Genomic DNA, 18,854 nt, shown 5'->3' with positions numbered 1-18,854 from the left:
TTTTTTGACATTTAATGACCTTGTGGTCACGTAATTTCAGAGCGAATGTGGCCTTTGTTTGCCTTTTACGGTTAACGAAATGATTTATATGATTTCTTAGAGGATTGAGGGTATTTCCTGTCCATGATATGTGTGTGTGTGTGTGTGTGTGTGTGTGTGTGTGTGTGTGTGTGTGTGTGTGTGTGTCTTGTCTGTCTGTGTGGGTGGGGTTAGGGAGGGAAGGGGGTCCTATACAGTGAGGTGTGGGGGTCCTCTTCACACACGTGTGGATTCCAAGGGACCTGTTTCACACTGGTGTGGGCCCCCCTTGGGATCCACTTCGCACTGAAAAGTGGACCCCCATGAGACCCACATATATAAATAGGCCACAGTTATAACTGAAAGTGAACAGAGAAAAACACATTTTATTCTCTGACAATTTGTAAAAAGACTCACTTTTTTTTCATGGGGTTGTAATTTTGATTTGAATGGTGATTGGTTGATAATGACCTGAGACTAATCAATGTGATTAGTAAGGGTAATCACATGATTAGTGACTCATGCTCGAGTACAACGGTGCGATCCCTTGAGCACGACGGTACGACATTTTGAACAAGTCGGATCGACACATTTAGGTGCACGACGGTATATCTGAACACGAATATATTGTTCATTTACCCATCACTCATCACCTGCCTCATAGCAGGTGGCTGGAAGAACTTTCCCATGTTCATCATCTCATGACTCATTGTTACCTTCCGTACTCATGAATTCTACTCATGATAGAGACGATCACACAACGACACCTTTCCCGCAGACAGTGTGAGCGGTCGTTGACCGAAAGCCCCCTTCCGGTCGTGGTGCTGGACTTCCTCAAAGATCAACGACTTGACCACTTGACCCAAAGCAGTTCACCAGTTCATGGTTGCCACTGTGCAGTTCACCAGTTCATGGTTGCCACTGTGCAGTTCACCAGTTCATGGTTGCCACTGTGCAGTCTCATGGGACATGAAAGGTCGGTTCTGAAACCCTCATTTTCATGAGTATGGTCGTCATGAGTACGATGACTCAAGGCCCAAGGACGACCTTATGACTTCAGGACGATTTTGACGACTTTAGAAATAGACTCAAAGCCACTTGGACGAATTTTGGTCCAATGAAAGGGACGATTTATGCTCTCGATTATCTATATATAAACATTTTGTTTTTTTTCCTGAAATTCTAGAAAATCAAGAAATGAAATCAACCTTTTCCCCTACAGACACAGAGGTGGAATTGAAATACGCTGTACTAAAATTTCCCTCCCTTAATTGGCCCACAGCGCTGTGTCCAAGCTGTCCATGTTGACAGACTGTCCAGCAAGGCCCCGCCCACCCGGACACGTCACGTTCTGTTTACCTACGCCATCTTGCTCACGTCATCGTCTGTCGTTGCCAAGCCTTCCTGATTTTAGCTTGACACGACACGACACCTACACACACACACACACACAACACACACACACACACACCTTCCCCATACACCACCACCCCAACGATTATGAAATACGTTTCTCTTATTTTACCTCCGTTAGGACACAGGACACGGCCATGACCTGACGTCCTTATCTTTTAATGAATAAAATGAATGTCCTAAAGAGGTGAGTAAGGCAAGACTTACTAGGGGGCACACAGCGCTGGGTCGCTTGTTCCTCCGTAGCGAAAATATTCGTAATTTCAGCGTATCTCATGGACGACCGAGTCACATACCTTGGCCAGGACACACAATAAAGTATCAAATATCCCGTTTTAAACGACCCGTTTTAAACGACCCCTAGACACGCGTGTGATAGCCCCTACCCCCACCGAAGCAAGGCGTTAGTGTCAGGGGGCGTGACGAGAGGGGCAGCTGTGGCAGAGAGAGAGAGAGAGAGAGAGAGAGAGAGAGAGAGAGAGAGAGAGAGAATTATATCTATCAGTCGAAGAAGTTATCTTCAGGTGATACACTGAGAACACCTCCAATGAGGCAGATAGTGGAGGTGAGGAGGTCCTGCCCCCCCTCTTCTCCCCCCCCTTGTGAGACCTGGGGGGAGGGGGGGTGCTGGAGGTAAGATGTTGCCCCCAGTGTGAGGCCGGTCGCTTGAGGTGGGACACCAAGCACGGCCTCACTCTACGCTCGTCCCACTCCAGATTTAAGAACTGACAACTCCATTTGTCGTACTGAACTTGGGCAGAGTTCCTGGTTGCTCGATGTATAACTGTGATGACTAAAAGCAGATATAAAGAGGCGGGAATACTACCCTTGCGTTCACGTAGTACAATCAACCTTAATTGTAGGGAGGTGGACGGTAGGAGGAAGTGCTCAGTAATGGGGAGGTTGTAGAGTGGAGTGAACAGCCATAACTATAGGTTGGGCAGCAGTGGGGGAAGGATTGGCAATATGGTGTACGAAACCTGGTGAACATCTTGCGAAAGCGGGAGGATGAATAACATAGAAGACTTTGCAAGTCGTCAGCTTCGTAGTGAACCATAACATTACGTGTTATCTACAGCAACGAATATAACCCCAGGGCCGGAGAGGTGGGCCGGCGGGCGAGGAGGCAATACAGAAGCACTTAAGGTAATTGTTGAACTCAGAAATGTAATCAAATGACGACATCACCAAGTTATCAACACCCCAGTCCCCCGGGGGTGGAGGAGGTAGGTAGTTATGGACTGAACAACGTAATGGACGGGGCTATTAATAGCAGGTGCAGTTCACACGGAGAGAAAAATATTGAATGAGATTTCTCTTGAGAGGAATATATGAAGGTGGTTGCTCAGCAGGGAGGAAAGAAAATATGCCAGGAATGCAATTTTGGTGAGCACTTCCATAAAACAAGAATTAAAAAAACCTCGATTTTTATAAGATTCTTGGAAATACGCGATACGAATCTTAACATTAAAGGATAAATGACGTGAAATGTTCATGAAGGTCTAAGTTTTAACAAGATTCTCATCAGTGTCACAACGTAAACAGTAATTTGTTTACTGAAGCGACGTCTCAGACCCCATGACTCATCTCCGAACAATATTTTTCAAGGTTATTTACTCTCGTAATCTGAGCAGTGTGACCAGGGAAATTACGAATATAAATCATGCTCCACCACCAACGCCAACATCCCCTTCCCCCCTCCTAACCCCACGTAAGGGACGCCTCCAACCCCATCCCAACCCTCACCAACAAAACCCCGTCAAACCCCCTTATTTCGCTGGCCTCTAGGCGACCACAGACCCACCACCCAACACCACGTTTACAAAGACATTGATTCAACCAAATAAACAGCGATACGTAAGTCACTGCTGTGTTACTAAATCACAGAATCACTGAAGTTCGACGTGAAGGGCCTTAATTCAGCTGTTGGCGGTTATGGAAGAAAATGTAAAACAAAAACGGCGAAATAGAAAACGGCTTCGTGACTCCGACCCGCCGGGTGGTTCCAGCGTCGACCGCTGGGCGGCGGAGGCCGGAGCTCATGGCGGATGCAACTCAGCTTTATAAACGATACATATTTAGCCAGAAGGCCAGGCGATAGGAAGAGGGGGATGGGCGTGTATTGATAGGACAGCAGTGGAACATAGCCAGGAAATTAGATCGTAAGTTACAGCTATGGTATTGTTGCTAACGGAAAAAAAATAAATGGTTAAGGCAGTTACCAACATATTTTTTTTTTTTTTGTTAATTGGTTTGATATAGAGGGCATATATCCGGCCAGTTGTAAAGTAGATGATTGTGTGTGTGTGTGTGTGTGTGTGTGTGTACATGGGCAGACGTACGCCCATCCATCACAACGGCGTGACTTTCGTCATACGTCCGGCAGCGATGAATGGCCAGTAAGTAAGCACAAGACCGTTGGGCCACCCAAAATCTCGTACGGCAGCAAGGCCCTGGGGAAAGAGGAGATGGAGGGAGATGCACGTTTTAAAGCTGTTGGTTGCAGGAGATTGTATAAAACAACACAAAAATGGTTTTGGAAGATAAACGACGGCATGTCAAGTGAGCGGTAGATCATCTCATGGTGTTGCTACGAGAACTTGACGTCGCATGTAGCTATGAAATACGATTTTGTGCGGATGTGCGAGTATTGGCGTCGCATGTAGCTTTTAAATACGATTTTGTACGTATGAGGTTCACCTGTACCCCGCCAGATGGGGGAAGAGATGACTGACTCGTCTGCTGCAACAGCGATTACCTTTGGCATGTGAACCCACGTCTCACGAACGTGTTCGGAACTTGATGGCGTCATGTCTTTCATCGTCGCCTGGTGGATATTTTTTTTAATTTTCTCGTAGTGTATAAGAATAAGATCCAGGAAAAGAAAGGAAGAATATAACAGCATTTTGTGAATAATGATGCGTTACATGATCAACAGTTTCTCATTGGCGTTTGTATAGGTCTGTGATCATGTCATTTCTTGAAGACATGAGGTTCGGATCCCATCCCTCCTTGTCGAAGCGCTGAGCCTATCCTAGCGAGGATGGGATACCCCATCCCAGACGTCAGAGGAAAAACAAAGACGCATCGAATCGACTGGATCTCTGTATGGTTGATGGTGTTGATGGCACAGCTACCTGGCCGGCAGCCCTACACCGGCGATCCCCATCAGACTTAATGGTTCGTCCCATCAAGTCTGATTCACTATTTACTCCCCCTACAAGGACGACCTGCCCGGCTCCCCTGATTCGACTGATAGAGAAATTCTCGCCATTAACACTACCTGGGGAGGGAGGTGGGTGTGTGTGAGCAGCTGGGAAACGGAGGCACATGGGTTAACCAGATAACAGCAGAAGACCTGATGGTCTGTGATGGTGTTACCCGATCGGGGACGACTGTACATATAAAGGACAAGTGATAGTAGACCTGATGGTCTTTGACTAGGTTATGTGATGAGGAAGGGCACATAAAAAGACCTGATGGTCTTATATATATATATATATATATATATATATATATATATATATATATATATATATATATATATATATATATATATATCAGTAACATACATAAACCATCATTAATCGTGAACATATACTGTAGTTACACTTGTCGTAACTAATTTATCTCAAAATACATACCGACAGAAGATAGATTTCCAAGAATCTCAAGCCTTCATTTGAATATCACTCTGTGTGTGTGTGTGTGTGTGTGTGTGTGTGTGTGTGTGTGTGTGTGTTTTGTACAAAAAAAAATATGAAGTTTAGATGTTTACGTTAAGCAATATACTAAGGCGGACAAGATGAATGAGATCAACAAACAGCAAAGACCAGTTCCATGACCTTGTAAAATTCTCTCTCTCTCTCTCTCTCTCTCTCTCTCTCTCTCTCTCTCTCTCTCTCTCTCTCTCTCTCTCTCTCTCTCTCTCCGCCGACCACCATCACCAATTGGGAACGTGTACTCCACATACCTTCCCCCCCCACCTGCCCCCCCCCTCCCGGACCAGAATGACAATAGTGAAACAAGATTGGATACGGGGGGAGGGGGGAGGGGGGCAGTTGGCTGAAATTGATTTGCGGGAACTGAGTAAATGAAGTCTTTCCATTGTTGTCACTGTATGTGTGTGTGTGTCTGTGGACCCTCCCGTGATGTGTGAGTGGACCCTCCCGTGTTGTGTGAGTGGACCCTCCCGTGATGTGTGAGTGGACCCTCCCGTGTTGTGTGAGTGGACCCTCCCGTGATGTGTGAGTGGACCCTCCCGTGTTGTGTGAGTGGACGCTCCCATGATGTGTGAGTGGACGCTCCCATGATGTGTGAGTGGACGCTCCCATGATGTGTGAGTGGACGCTCCCATGATGTGTGAGTGGACGCTCCCGTGTTGTGTGAGTGGACGCTCCCATGATGTGTGAGTGGACCCTCCCGTGATGTGTGAGTGGACGCTCCCGTGTTGTGTGAGTGGACCCTCCCGTGTTGTGCGAATGGACCCTCCCGTGTTGTGTGAGTGGACGCTCCCGTGTTGTGTGAGTGGACCCTCCTGTGTTGTGTGAGTGGACGCTCCCGTGTTGTGTGAGTGGACCCTCCTGTGTTGTGTGAGTGGACGCTCCCGTGTTGTGTGAGTGGACGCTCCCGTGTTGTGTGAGTGGACGCTCCCGTGTTGTGTGAGTGGACCCTCCTGTGTTGTGTGAGTGGACTCTCCCGTGTTGTGTGAGTGGACTCTCCCGACAGAGAGAGGGATGGTAAAGTGATGGTCTATAGAAACCACTGAGTCTCACTCTTCCATGACAAACTATGTATCACAGGAGAGCTTCCGTGGTGTGGTGGCTAGCGTTGCTGACCATGAACCACGCACGGGCCTGCCCCCAGAATCGAGTCCTGGAGATGGCAGTCGGTTCACAAGCAACTCTTAGCATCCCGTTATAAAAAAAAAAAGAAACAGAAAAAGGCAGTTATTATTTATCTTACGACATTCAAAGGCGTCTGACTTCCTGTCGTAGTTGAGTTCAGTGGAAGGTGTTACTCACCTACAACGCGAGGTAGTGACGTTCCTGCTGTAGAAATACCCATGGCAGATGCCCAGGAACCTCTCCACGGCCATGGCGGAGACGGTGAAGTGGGTCAGCATGGAGAAGAGCACCATGACGAAGCCATGGTAGTCACACATAGCCTCCTGCAGGGGGTGAGGAGCGAACCATTAGTCTACATCTGTCACCATCACCAGTCTACACCTCCTCACATCTATCACCACTACCAGGCTACACCCCCTCACATCTATCACCATCACCAGTCTACACCCCCTCACCTCTATCACCCCCACCAATCTACACCCCCTCACCTCTGTCACCACCACCAATCTACACCCTCACATCTATCACCACCACCAGTCTACACCCCTCACATCTATCACCACCAGTCTACACCCTCACATCTATTACCACCACCAATCTACACCCATCACATCTATCAACACCACACCTTTACCATTGCGAAACGACCTCGAGTGTATAGAGTTCGAGGCTTCGTACCGCGACGATCGTGTGGTTCGCAAGGTTCGTTCATACAGTCGCCCCTGGGATGGCCTGTCTTGAGAGGGGGGGGTCATCATCCGCTTCGAAACGCTGAAGCGAGACTTCATATCTATGGCTCTCTTAACAAACGGTAAATAACTCGATTAATAACGCCGACTCGCTGTTATCATATACAGATCATGTGTGATTAATAGGATCACTTCCTCTATCCTGGGAATTCAAGAAAAAATGCAACACTTTGAGCGAATTTTGATTTTGAACAACTGCGTCTCTCTATTTAGCCCCACGGTCTCCCTCAGCGAGCATAATGCCAGTGTTTCCTCTCCCAAGTCCTCCTTTCCAACCCCAGGAGCGAGCGTTGGACTCGCCCTCATGCAAAATGAAGTACGTAGAAATTATCACATATTTCTCTCAAAAAAATCTCCACTGTCGCCTGTACCAGCGGCCCACCGCTGAGACCTGATTACCCTTAATGTCTTACCCCGTCCGGGAGGAAGCATTAGAACAAGTGCCTCCTCCTGACCGAGCGTAATAAAAGTCATGCCCCATACCGAGCGTAAAAGAACATATGTGTCGCCCTGACCGAGCATATTATGAAAATCCGCCGTCGGAGCCACTGAGCGAGGATTACCCTCAATGCATTACATTACCATTCCGCTTGTAAGCAACGGTCATGCGGGAAATTATATTAGAATCTCTTGTGAATGTAATTTCCAAACGAGTCTTTTGCTGACTGCAAGTATGCATGGAAATAAGCAGTGCCCCTGAGTAAGCACTACATGTGGGCTCGCCTTTCGTTCTATCATTGCTCATGTGTAAGCATAATTTACGTGAAATTGTCATTTATTATTATTATTATTATTATTATTATTATTATTATTATTATTATTATTGATATTATTATTGTTATTATCATTATTATTATTTGTAGTAGTGGTGTTTTAACCCTCGCACGAGCATAAAACGCTAGATCAAGCATGACACGCAGGGATTGCTGCCTCCACTTCCCCTGACCAAGCGTAATTTACAAGACAACACTCACCTGGCCCTGCAGTAAGCATAACATGCTGGACAGTATTACTCTGCGCCCTTGAATGAGCATAATATGCAAATAGTCATCTGGCCCTATAGTAAGCATAAAATAGAGGTCAGGAGTCCCCTTTACCTCGATGAAATAAGGCATGGAGTACAGCATTATCCCGCCACGGATCAATAGTACATAAAAAGGAACAAATATGAATGAAAATACAGTACTTACACCATCCTAAATCGCCTGTAACATGCAAAGAGTTGTCAAACTCGCCCCTGATGGAGCATACGAGGCTGTACCCTACCACAGTGGGAATGTAAACATACAGGATGGTACTAACCCCGCCCACCCAGCCCTGGGCGGTGTAGGAGATGACGGCGGGCGGGGTAGTGAGCATCTTGCCCAGCAGGTCCGTCCAGATGAGCGTACACAGGAACATGTAGAAAACGGTGCGGGCGTTGTGTCTCCTGGCGCTGCCATGCAGGTAGCAGAGCGCCCACACCTGGCCTACCGGGGAGGAAGGGAGACATGGACGGCTTAGATCCTATGTTCGACTCTCACCCAGGCCCCTAAATGAGAATGATACGCAGCATTATGCTCACCCAGGCCCATGAGTGAGCATGTTACAGTATGATACTTATCCAGGCCCCTGAGTGAGCGTGGCATAAAGCACAGTGTTTACCCAGGCCCCTGAATGAGCATGGCTTAAAGCACAGTGTTTACCCAGGCCCCTGAATGAATATCAAACATAACGTAATTTTCATCATACCCTGAATGAACATCACTCAGTATGATACTCGCTTAGCCCCTGCATAGTTAGTATGAAACACAGTATGATACTCATCGAGGCATAATGACAAACCGTGCAAAGTTATGGTCTGAATAATTACGTAATAAGGAGAGAGAGAGAGAGAGAGAGAGAGAGAGAGAGAGAGAGAGAGAGAGAGAGAGAGAGGGAGAGAGAGAGAGAGAGAGAGAGAAAATGGTGGGGTTTGGGGGTGGAGGAGATAAGATAAGCAGGAGGTTGAGACCCACCAGTGACCCCAGCGATGCCCAGCAGTAGCGGGGAGACGATGGTGGCCCCGGGCCGCGAAGCGAGGACCGTCGTACAGTTGGCCTCCAGGCACGTGTCCAGAGTGGACATGGTGGTGGTGGTGGTGGCCACGGCTGCTGCCACCGCCGTAGACATGGCCAGTGGGTCCTCCTGACAGGGAGGTGCCATCAGGGACCTCTCCGTCGTGGCCAGGATATCCGGCACCTCGGTGGTAGTGGGCGACAGCATCGTCAGTAGCCAGGCAGGCAGGCAGGCAGGCAGGTCTCGCCAGACGTTGGTGGTTTACCTCAAGGCTTTTGCTGGGTCCGACTCCGTTTCGTCTCAGATGTTCCGAGACTGGTTCATCTGGGTTCACTCAATGGTTCTGTTGTAGTTTCAGTGGATACAACCAGCTATTCCGTTTCGCCTCTAGTTCCGAAAGAGGTTCGTCAGGATTCACTCGGTTGTTCTGTTTCAGTTTCAGATAGCTCACTCGACAGTTCCGCTTCGCTTTAGTAGTTCCGAAACACGTTTCTCTAGTTTCACCGAGCGATTCCGCTTCAGTTTCAGAAGGCTCAGTACACGGTTTCGCTGGGCTTCATTAGTTCCGAAAGAGGTTCGTCTAACTTCACTCGACTCAAATCTTTTTTCGTCAATTCCCTTCCTCCGGGTCCTTGTGTGTCCTAGGATACACTGCTGACGATTGTCATCCTGGAAGAGATAAAAGATGCATTGATTACCAAGTATACAGTAAAATAGATCTTATCAAGAGAAAGAATAATGTCGATTGAAAAGCTTTTGATTGATCGGGGCCTGAACATGCAGGAGGGTGAAAGGTCTGCACGGGATAGAGTGAATTGGAACGATGTGGTATGTAGGGATCGACGTGCTGTCAGTGGTTTGAACTGGGGCGTGTGAAGCGTCTGGGGTAAACCATGGAAAGAGATCTGTGGGACCTGGTTGCGGATAGGGAGCTGTGGTTTCGGTGCATTACACATGACAACTAGAGAGAATGGATGTGACTGGATGATGCCTTTCTTCGTTTATTCCTGGCGTTACCTCGCTGGGAAACGGCTGTCAAGTATAAAAGAATTTATATGTATATATATATATATATATATATATATATATATATATATATATATATAAGACATGGGAAAGAGTTTTCCCAGTTCGAGGCGCCAGGCTGGCCGGGAGCTGATAACACGGTAGGTGTGTAAAGACGCCATTCACCATGAGAGAGACAGAGAGAGAAACTTCAGGGAAGTTGGCATCGGGCGGAAGCCATTTGATCCGTCGCGTTACAAGGGTGAGAGAGAGAGAGAGAGAGGAGGGGATTGGGTTAGCGTATGACGTCACTTTACGCCAGTATGACATCTTAAGGTATGGCGTAGGACATCACTTTACGCAAGTGTGGCGTCTTCGACTTGGCTTAGGGACGTCACGTGAACACGTATTACTTAACACTTGAATGTTCAGTCGGTTCTCGTATCCAGCCACTTGCCTCTACTGCCAGCGATGTTATGACCTCGAAATATCGTATAAATCACATGTTTGACCTCGTAAATCACACAATTGACCCCGTAACTCGTACGTTTGACATCATAAATCACGCTTTTAACCCCGTAAATCACACAATTGAGCCTCATAGATAACACTTTTAACCCCGTAAATCACACAGTGAACCTCGTAAAACACACCATTGACCCCGTAAATCACACAATTGACCCCGTAAATCACTCAACATTGACCCCGTAAATCACACAATTGACCCCGTAAATCACACTCCATTGACCCCGTAAATCACACGATTTACCTCATACATCACAAGCCTCGCCTCATAACTGCAACAGTGGACCTCACAGTTGTGCCTCGCTGTGCACTCACACTTAAGTGTGTCGCCGTACACTGCACATCTATAGGATACACTTAAGACACTCTTAAGTCTGTACTTAATCACACCACTGACTCATCATCCCCTACTTTATATATATCAGTCGTTCTATGCTTATCTCGCTTTCCACACACACACTTCCAGCAATAATTACGGTAACGACTTCTCAATTAGTCGATAATTGAGACTACAATTTAGAGAAATGGTGTTATGGGTGCTTACTCTCTCTCTCTCTCTCTCTCTCTCTCTCTCTCTCTCTCTCTCTCTCTCTCTCTCTCTCTCTCTCTCTCTCTCTCTCTCTCTCTCTCTCTCTCTCTCTCTCTCTCTCTCTCTCACGAAAAAGACTTGAGAAGAAATTGGTCGTTTAGCTAACCAGCTGTTGTTAAACGCTCGTGATCCGGATGAGTTCCACCTACCGGATCACCGGACCAATTACACACACACACACACACACACACACGGGACACCACTTAGCTACCGGCCTCCAGCCATCTTCACAACATGCCATTATTAAGGCAAAAATTAATGGAGGTAATTATTGTCTAATGGCTTCCGTAACACCAGGATTCTCACTACATTTGTTTCTTCAATTATGCTACAGGGAAGCTTAATTGGCCGTCCGTGTGTGTGTGTGTGTGTGTGTGTGTGTGTGTGTGTTTCAAGTACGTGTTGGCCTTAACGAGATGGCGTCAGAAACTAGACGACTGACCAGGAATAGATCAATTGTAAACTACCTCCTGTGTCCCACCTTCATAGGGAAACGTGATAGCAAAGGAGGGGAGGGGCCGGATCTCGACCCGGGTAAGATCACACCACAAAGGGCCCGCCAGTGTCCTAGTGATTACACACGACCTGGAGCAACACTCTCTCTCTGTCTCTCTCTCTCTCTCTCTCTCTCTCTCTCTCTCTCTCTCTCTCTCTCTCTCTCTCTCTCTCTCTCGCTCGCTCGCTCGCTCGCTTGCTCACACACACACTTCTGTTTAACATTAACAATACGCGTCATTTCTCACCAGTGTAGCCAGGTCAGTAGGACACGATACCCCTTTATTTTGTATGCTAAATTATGGGATGGATGAGCCACACCTTAGTAAGGGGTCACTGGCCTCAGTGTGCCAAGTTGGCTGCCATTGGTCCTGCCTTCCTCCTCACCCAGTGCTATGGGCTGACCTCACCCCCAAACACCTGGTGGTGTTTGGCATCACTACAGTCTTCAGCAGTGAAGGTCCTGCTGAAACTTTTTCCCCTAAAGACATTGCATGGGATTGTTCGTCAGGCTTAGATGGCAATACTGATACCCTAAGTGGATGGAATATGAACTTGGTTGTTGTGTCGTGTCCTCACGGCACTGGAGGAAGTTGGTGTGTCGTAAACCTATAACATTAGGGTGGTTATTCCCATGTTCCATCCCCATAGCATTCAGGGGATCTATGACGTCATGACCTTACTGGAATCATAAGTACGTGGATGGTTCATCCATTCACTTGGGCCATTTGTCATCATCATACAAATTACACTGCCAGCATCACGAGGCCGTAACAGCCTTAGTTTAAACATACGCTCAATCACCAATTAAGATTTGAAACGTTCATCTACATAGGAGGAAATGGAAGGTTTGTTCCTCCCGTTCCAGCAGGATTCCAGGCGATGGTGTCTGCCTTCCAGCGCTGAGACTCTGGGGAACCGATCCCATGTCTTTAAGACGGTTGGCCGACGCCTCCGCCACCTGGGTCAGAGTCCCTCCTGACGAGGGAGGGTTGATCACCGGAGTTGAAGCCTGGGCTCTAGAGTCTTCTTCTTCCTCCTCCTCCTCCTCTTCTGCTCCTCCTCCTGCTGGAGACGTCGTCGGGCCATCTTTGCGACGCGTCCTCACAGTTAGAGAACCATGGCTCCGGCCTGGCTTGGTGGGCGGAGGATTTTTCCCCTCTTGGAATTTCAGTCAGTGAGATAAACGGGAAATTGGCGGTTTATCTGAGATGGCGGAGGGTGGGAGCGACCTACGGCCGCCATTGGACGGAGATGAGGTGCTGTCTGCAGCCTAGTGTTTCACGGATTTGACTCGAGTCTCCGCTCACCACGACCCACTGGCCCGCACTCAGCGTCTGCCTCACCAACAGGGAAGGAGGTGCATAACTTCACAGACAGACAGACAGACAGACAGATAGACAGACAGACAGACAAAAGGAAAAAACAAGAGAGGAGAGATCCAGGATGTGTTCCAAATCTCTCACGCGTCTGGCTCCGAATTTAGACACAAGAAAAGAATCATTCTATTCCATGGTTCCAAAGTTTTAGAGGCTTCGATCGAGACTATCAACGTACAGAGTTCGACTCCCAGACAACGTATATAGAGAGCAAGATCATCCAGAACGTAAGAAGAGGATGAAGAAAGAGAAAGGATAGATGATGAAAATCGTGAAACTGAATCATACAAACATTACTGACGCGAATCTACGAGTTTTCGTCACGGGGCAAGGAATAGATGAAGATATATACGATACAAAATATGAATTACAGAATAATGAATAAATGTTAGAGTTATACACAAAGTATGAAGCAGTATTGAAATGAGATAAAAAAAAAAACTAGAAAAATACAGAATAAAATTTTCGTTACCATTCCATTCATTTACACTTCTCGTTGCTCCAAGCAGTACGTAAGCTTGGCGTCTGACCAATCAGGGGCTTCCATTAAGTCATTACGTGTGACGTCAATTCATTAAGACTGTGATTGGTTGATCTCAGTTTCTGAGGTAGAGTGACCTTGTCGGACAAGGAAAGATCTTCCTCCCTGGAACTTAAAGGCCATCATGACGCTTCCAGGATGGGCCTGGAATACTGAACGCTCTGGTTTTCAAAATTCCATGATCGGCGTTGAAAACAGTGGTCGGATTGTGGGCGTTCTTAGATTCCTGCTGTAGTCTAGACAGACTGCGAGCTATAATGTGATTTTTCGTTGCTCGAAATATTATGGAATGAAAATATATATATATATATATATATATATATATATATATATATATATATATATATATATATATATATATATATATATGGCGTCCTAGCTCCGTCTCTTCGTTGTATATCAGCTGAACTGTTGCATTTCTTTCTTGTGTCTCTCCTGATAATGTGATTATTACACGAAAGTGCACTTGAGAACTTATCGCGTTTCACTTCCCCGTGGACTCATAGGAATATATATATATATGTATATATATATATATATATATATATATATATATATAGAGAGAGAGAGAGAGAGAGAGAGAGAGAGAGAGAGAGAGAGAGAACGCCAAGAGACGTTAGAAGTATGTAACCCCATCACCCCCATCACCACCCACCCACCCCCATCACCGCATACCCTCCCGAAGACTCTCAGAAGTCAGAGGACCTCAGAACCCAGAGGGTTACGCCACTTATCATCCATCACCACACACACACACAATGAACAGTTCTTGGCCCAACTTTCCCACTTCCTTCTAGACACACACACACACGCGCACACACACACACACACACACACACACACACACACACACACACACACACACACACACAGTATGCCTGGGGTACAGGCACCACAAATGAATCATCGGCAAGCCATTCACTTCAATAGACCTGCTCCACACATCTGGACACTCCGGAGTGTCCTCTGTCCTCCCCATTTTCCCTTCCTTGACCCATGTAGCACCACAAATGAATCATCGGCAAACCATTCACTTCAATAGACCTGCTCCACACATCTGGACACTCCGGAGTGTCCTCTGTCCTCCCCATTTTCCCTTCCTTGACCCATCCCTTCTCTCTCTCTTTCCCCTCTCCCACCCACCGGAGGAAGAGAGAGAGAGAGAGAGAGAGAGAGAGAGAGAGAGAGAGAGAGAGAGAGAGAGAGAGAGTCCAGAAATGCCATATGACACCGTAAAGAACATCAAAATGACGAGAAAAGGAGACAGTGTTACATTCCCCTAACAGTGTTCCTGTGGAATCAATAATCAGAACATCACATTCCGTTCCTGTTAGATGACTGTCTTCTGTTGAACGGTACATCCTGGCCAAATTGTGTCTCACAGTACAAACTGATTTGTATGATCGTAGGCAGCTACAGTTGTTTATACTGGTTTGTATGATCGTAGGCAGCTACAGTTCTAAGCTCCAAGACGCAGCAGCTGCTAAAACCGAAGAGATCTTATCTCGAAGGAGGATATTGACGCTACACAGGCTTCCCTCTACCCTCGAATACACTTCGTAAGAAAACACCATTTGTTGCCATTCATAGAATTACCTCTTGTCTCGTGTTCCCCTTAGAGGTGTAGATCTAACTCAGGAGGATTGGATCGTTCGAAGACCCGAGGTAAAGTAGGGAGAGAAAGTTTCAATTCTACGATCATGATCATGAAGGAATTTTAATAGGATTTAAACATTATAAAAGGCTTTTACCCCCCAGATACTTTTAGTAAGAAATATACCAACATTTCTAATGCCTTTTTGATGGTAAATACCTTTTAATGGCAGCTGTCTTGCACATACAGTGGTGTTTCTGGAGTGTGTCTGTGGCTCCGAATTATACAATAAACGTTTAACCTTTTCGCTTTATAGGTTGGGTGAATGTAGATGGGGAGATTCTGGTGTGTCTGTATGTCTGTCTGCCTATTTGTCTCTGTCTCTTTGTCTCCGGATCTATGCCTGTACGTCTGTGCGTGTCTTTGTACTGCTGTCTGTATGTGTGTCCGGTTCTCTGTTCATCACCGTCTGTATGTCTGTCCTCCTCTTTGTATCCCTGTTTATCGAATGACTGACCTGTTCTGTTATGTTTGACTCATGTGTTCTGTCTGTTAACTTTAACACCCGTGACACACATACATTTTTGCTGACCAACGCCATCTCCCACACACCAGAGTCATCGGCCATGTTTTCAGAAGAGTTCCTCAGTTCCTTATTGGCAGCGAGAGGGAACGGCCCTCACATTATTGGAACCAATGTCATTCCTTGGAGGGTTAAGTCCAGGTACTGGAGGAGTTAATATCGTGTACTGAACAAGTTGACTTCTCGTACTGAAGGTGTTAAGTTGCTGTAGTTAAAGAGGTTAAGTTCGCCTCGTAAAGAGACTCGAGTTACACTCCTCAAAAGGGATTAAGTTCTACTGAAAGGGTTAAGTTTAGGTACTGAAAAGGGCTACGTTTACGAAATGATGGAGTTTATTGAATCATTAAGGACTTAAAGGGTTCGGTTCTTATATCAGAAGTGGTCAGAGACAAATGCCTAACTGATAGACTTAAATGGTTGTAATGAAGTATATTAGAGAGGTCAAATTAGGGTTGTTAATGGGCCCAGTTCCGTAACTAAGCCGCTAAAATAGTATAGTGGAAGGGTTGAAGTGCCATCCTGTCCTGCGTATCACACTTATTCTGTAAAGGTCACTGTGATAAAAAAGGAGTAATGTTATCTGACTTAGCAAGTCAACAGGAAACTAACTTGGATTACTGACGAAGTTATTTTCACATAAGATAAGAGTGCTGGAAGAGTCCAGTCATACTGGATGAGTCTAGTCAAGTCCAGATATACCTTATAATCTTCCTTCCTCGGGGTCAATCACTTGAATCAGTTACCTCAAAATTTAGAGTTTAAGTTGTTTTCATCAGGTCTTTATCATCCTTTGAAGTTATTTCAGTGACGTTATGAACTTCACTCATCAACCAGGGCTTCACGAAGCCCTCTGGCTTATCCTAACTACCCTGAACAGGTGGTTTGACCTAAGTTATCCTGTGGCCGTACAACACCGTGTGGAAGGGGTTGTTATCTTGCTTTTGAAGGTGGGGTCACAACGGCGCCGAGTGTGTGTGATCACCGGTACACGTGGAGTGGTACCACTGTACCTGTACGTTACGGTACAGAGTAACACTGTACCCTAGTGGGACGTCACGGTACACAGAGGGGGACACCAGTGTACCCTAGTTGTAGGCCACGGTACACAGAAGGGACACTAGTGTACCATAGTGGGACATCACGTTACACAGAAGGGGGACACCACTGTACCCTTGTGGGACGTCACGGTACACATAGAGTCGGGTATCTCTCTGTGTACCACTAAAGCCACTGTATCAAACTCCAAGACCTTACCACTGCAAGTCAACTTAAAGGATTCCAACCCCACTATATAGGCTCCACCACTGACTGACGCAGGGGGCTATACACACTGGAGAAGATGTGCAGAGAGAGATTCGAAGTTCTTGGAGCCGCTATTGGTCGTCTGATAAACCGGCCAACCGAGTCATTAAACAGTTCCAACGTAGCATCTTGGCGTCAAACTGGTGCATTGTGGGTTACGCCCGTCGTATCCTTGAAAGGTTAACTTGTCACGAATACTTTAGCGGAGTGTGGTGGCTGGCCCTATGCGTTGGCATGCACTATGTGGTGGCACAGAGGGCGTGATGTCAGGCATGATATTATGGCATACAACGTGTGGTGGCAGGCAGCACGTGGTGGCATAGAGCATGTGGTGGCAGGCAGCACGTGGTGGCATAGAGCGTGTGGTGGAAGGCAGCATGTGGTGGCAGGCAGCACGTGGTGGCATAGAGCGTGTGGTGGAAGGCAGCACGTGGTGGCATAGAGCGTGTGGTGGCAGGCAGCACGTGGTGGCATAGAGCGTGTGGTGGAAGGCAGCACGTGGTGGCATAGAGCGCGTGGTGTCAGGCACGATATGGTGACATAGAGCGTGTGGTGGCAAGCACCATGTGGTGATATGAAGCTCGTGATGTCAAGCAACATGTGGTGTCATACAGCGTGTGGTGGCAGGCAGAGTCCGGTGGCATACAGCGTGTGGTGTCAGGCACTATGCAGTTGGGTACAACACGTGGTGGCAGGCAGCGTGAGGTGACAGACACCATTTGGTGGCAGGCACCATGTGTGGTGGCAGTCAGGACGTTGAGACGGGCACCATGCGTGTGTTGGCAGCCTGTGTGTGTGTGTGTGTGTGTAGTGGTGGCAGGAGGCACCATGGATGTGGGTTGGGGGGTGGTCAACACTCACCAGGCGGTGCGTCACAGAGTAAGTCGCTGGGGAGGTGGTGATCCACACACACACACACACACACGAGCGAACGGCACCGACCCAGGCTGGCGACTGCCCAGCCTTGCCTCACTCCAGCACGCCCGCACCTCACCACACACACACACACACACACACACACACACACACACACTCTAGCCTTAACAACTCCTCCTCCTCCTCCTCCTCCTCCTCCTTCCCTCCCCCTGCACTAGCCATCACTCCTCCATTCCCTCCTCCCTCCATCCCCTTTCTCTTCCCCCCCTCTCTCCCCCCAACGTGTCGGACGCTCTGCAGCATCCTCGCTGAGCACGACGGTCGTACGACCCTCGAGCACGGCGGTCGTACGACCCTCGAGCACGACGATAGTACGACCCTCGAGCACGACGGTGCGATTAGCCTAGGCTCTTTGACCCCGATACTAAAGGGTCAGATCAGGTCAAAAACCATGCCAATGGGTCGTACCATCGTGCTCAAGGATCGTACTACGGTCGTGCTCAAAGGTCGTACCGCCGTGTGATCAAAGGGTCGTTATCCGTCGTGCATAAAGAAGTTCAAGGATAACGCTGACGTCTTCCAGCTGATACGTTACTATAAAAAAATAAAAAGACACTGACGGATGACGACACTTCCTGTCAGTCCTCCTGGCGAAGGTGAACTGACGCCCCTCCCATAGTAATTGTTTCCAAGCTGCTCCCACGTTACTTACCACCTGTGTGTGTGTGTGTGTGTGTGTGTGTGTGTGTGTGTGTGTATTTTATTGCCTATTTGTACATAGACTGAGTGACCATCACACCCATGGCGACCCGTTCTCTCTATCCTTGTAATTTTGACTTACATTTTTCGTTTTTCTTTCTCCTCGTAGGAGTGGCGTTTGTTCTCTCTTCGCCCAGTCTGG

General features: G+C 47.4%; 2 protein-coding genes across 3 annotated transcripts in view; one reads left to right on the top strand and one right to left on the bottom strand.

The window, feature by feature from the left end:
* The window catches only part of LOC139746658 (alpha-(1,3)-fucosyltransferase C-like), a 249,044-nt gene that overhangs the window by 143,420 nt on the left and 86,770 nt on the right, over positions 1-18,854 (top strand). The gene's annotated exons all lie outside the window — the stretch shown is intronic.
* The window catches only part of LOC139746657 (prostaglandin E2 receptor EP4 subtype-like), a 102,522-nt gene that overhangs the window by 27,822 nt on the left and 55,846 nt on the right, over positions 1-18,854 (bottom strand). Inside the window, exons 1-4 of one of the 2 annotated variants that reach the window (XM_071658098.1) lie at positions 17,939-18,073; positions 9,025-9,733; positions 8,330-8,496; positions 6,456-6,601 (exon numbers count right to left, since the gene is read on the bottom strand). In XM_071658098.1, the coding sequence (XP_071514199.1) occupies positions 6,456-6,601; positions 8,330-8,496; positions 9,025-9,271 (560 nt within the window). In that variant the 5' untranslated portion in view covers positions 9,272-9,733; positions 17,939-18,073. Of the gene's footprint in view, positions 1-6,455; positions 6,602-8,329; positions 8,497-9,024; positions 9,734-17,938; positions 18,074-18,854 lie in introns of those variants that run through there. The other variant, XM_071658095.1, reaches the window with a different exon arrangement.

This window comes from Panulirus ornatus, chromosome 65 (genome assembly GCF_036320965.1).
Source record: "Panulirus ornatus isolate Po-2019 chromosome 65, ASM3632096v1, whole genome shotgun sequence".
Taxonomy (NCBI): Eukaryota; Metazoa; Arthropoda; class Malacostraca; order Decapoda; family Palinuridae; genus Panulirus; species Panulirus ornatus.
The sequence above is the reverse complement of the archived record's forward strand: the minus strand, read 5'-3'. Positions and strand labels throughout refer to the sequence as shown.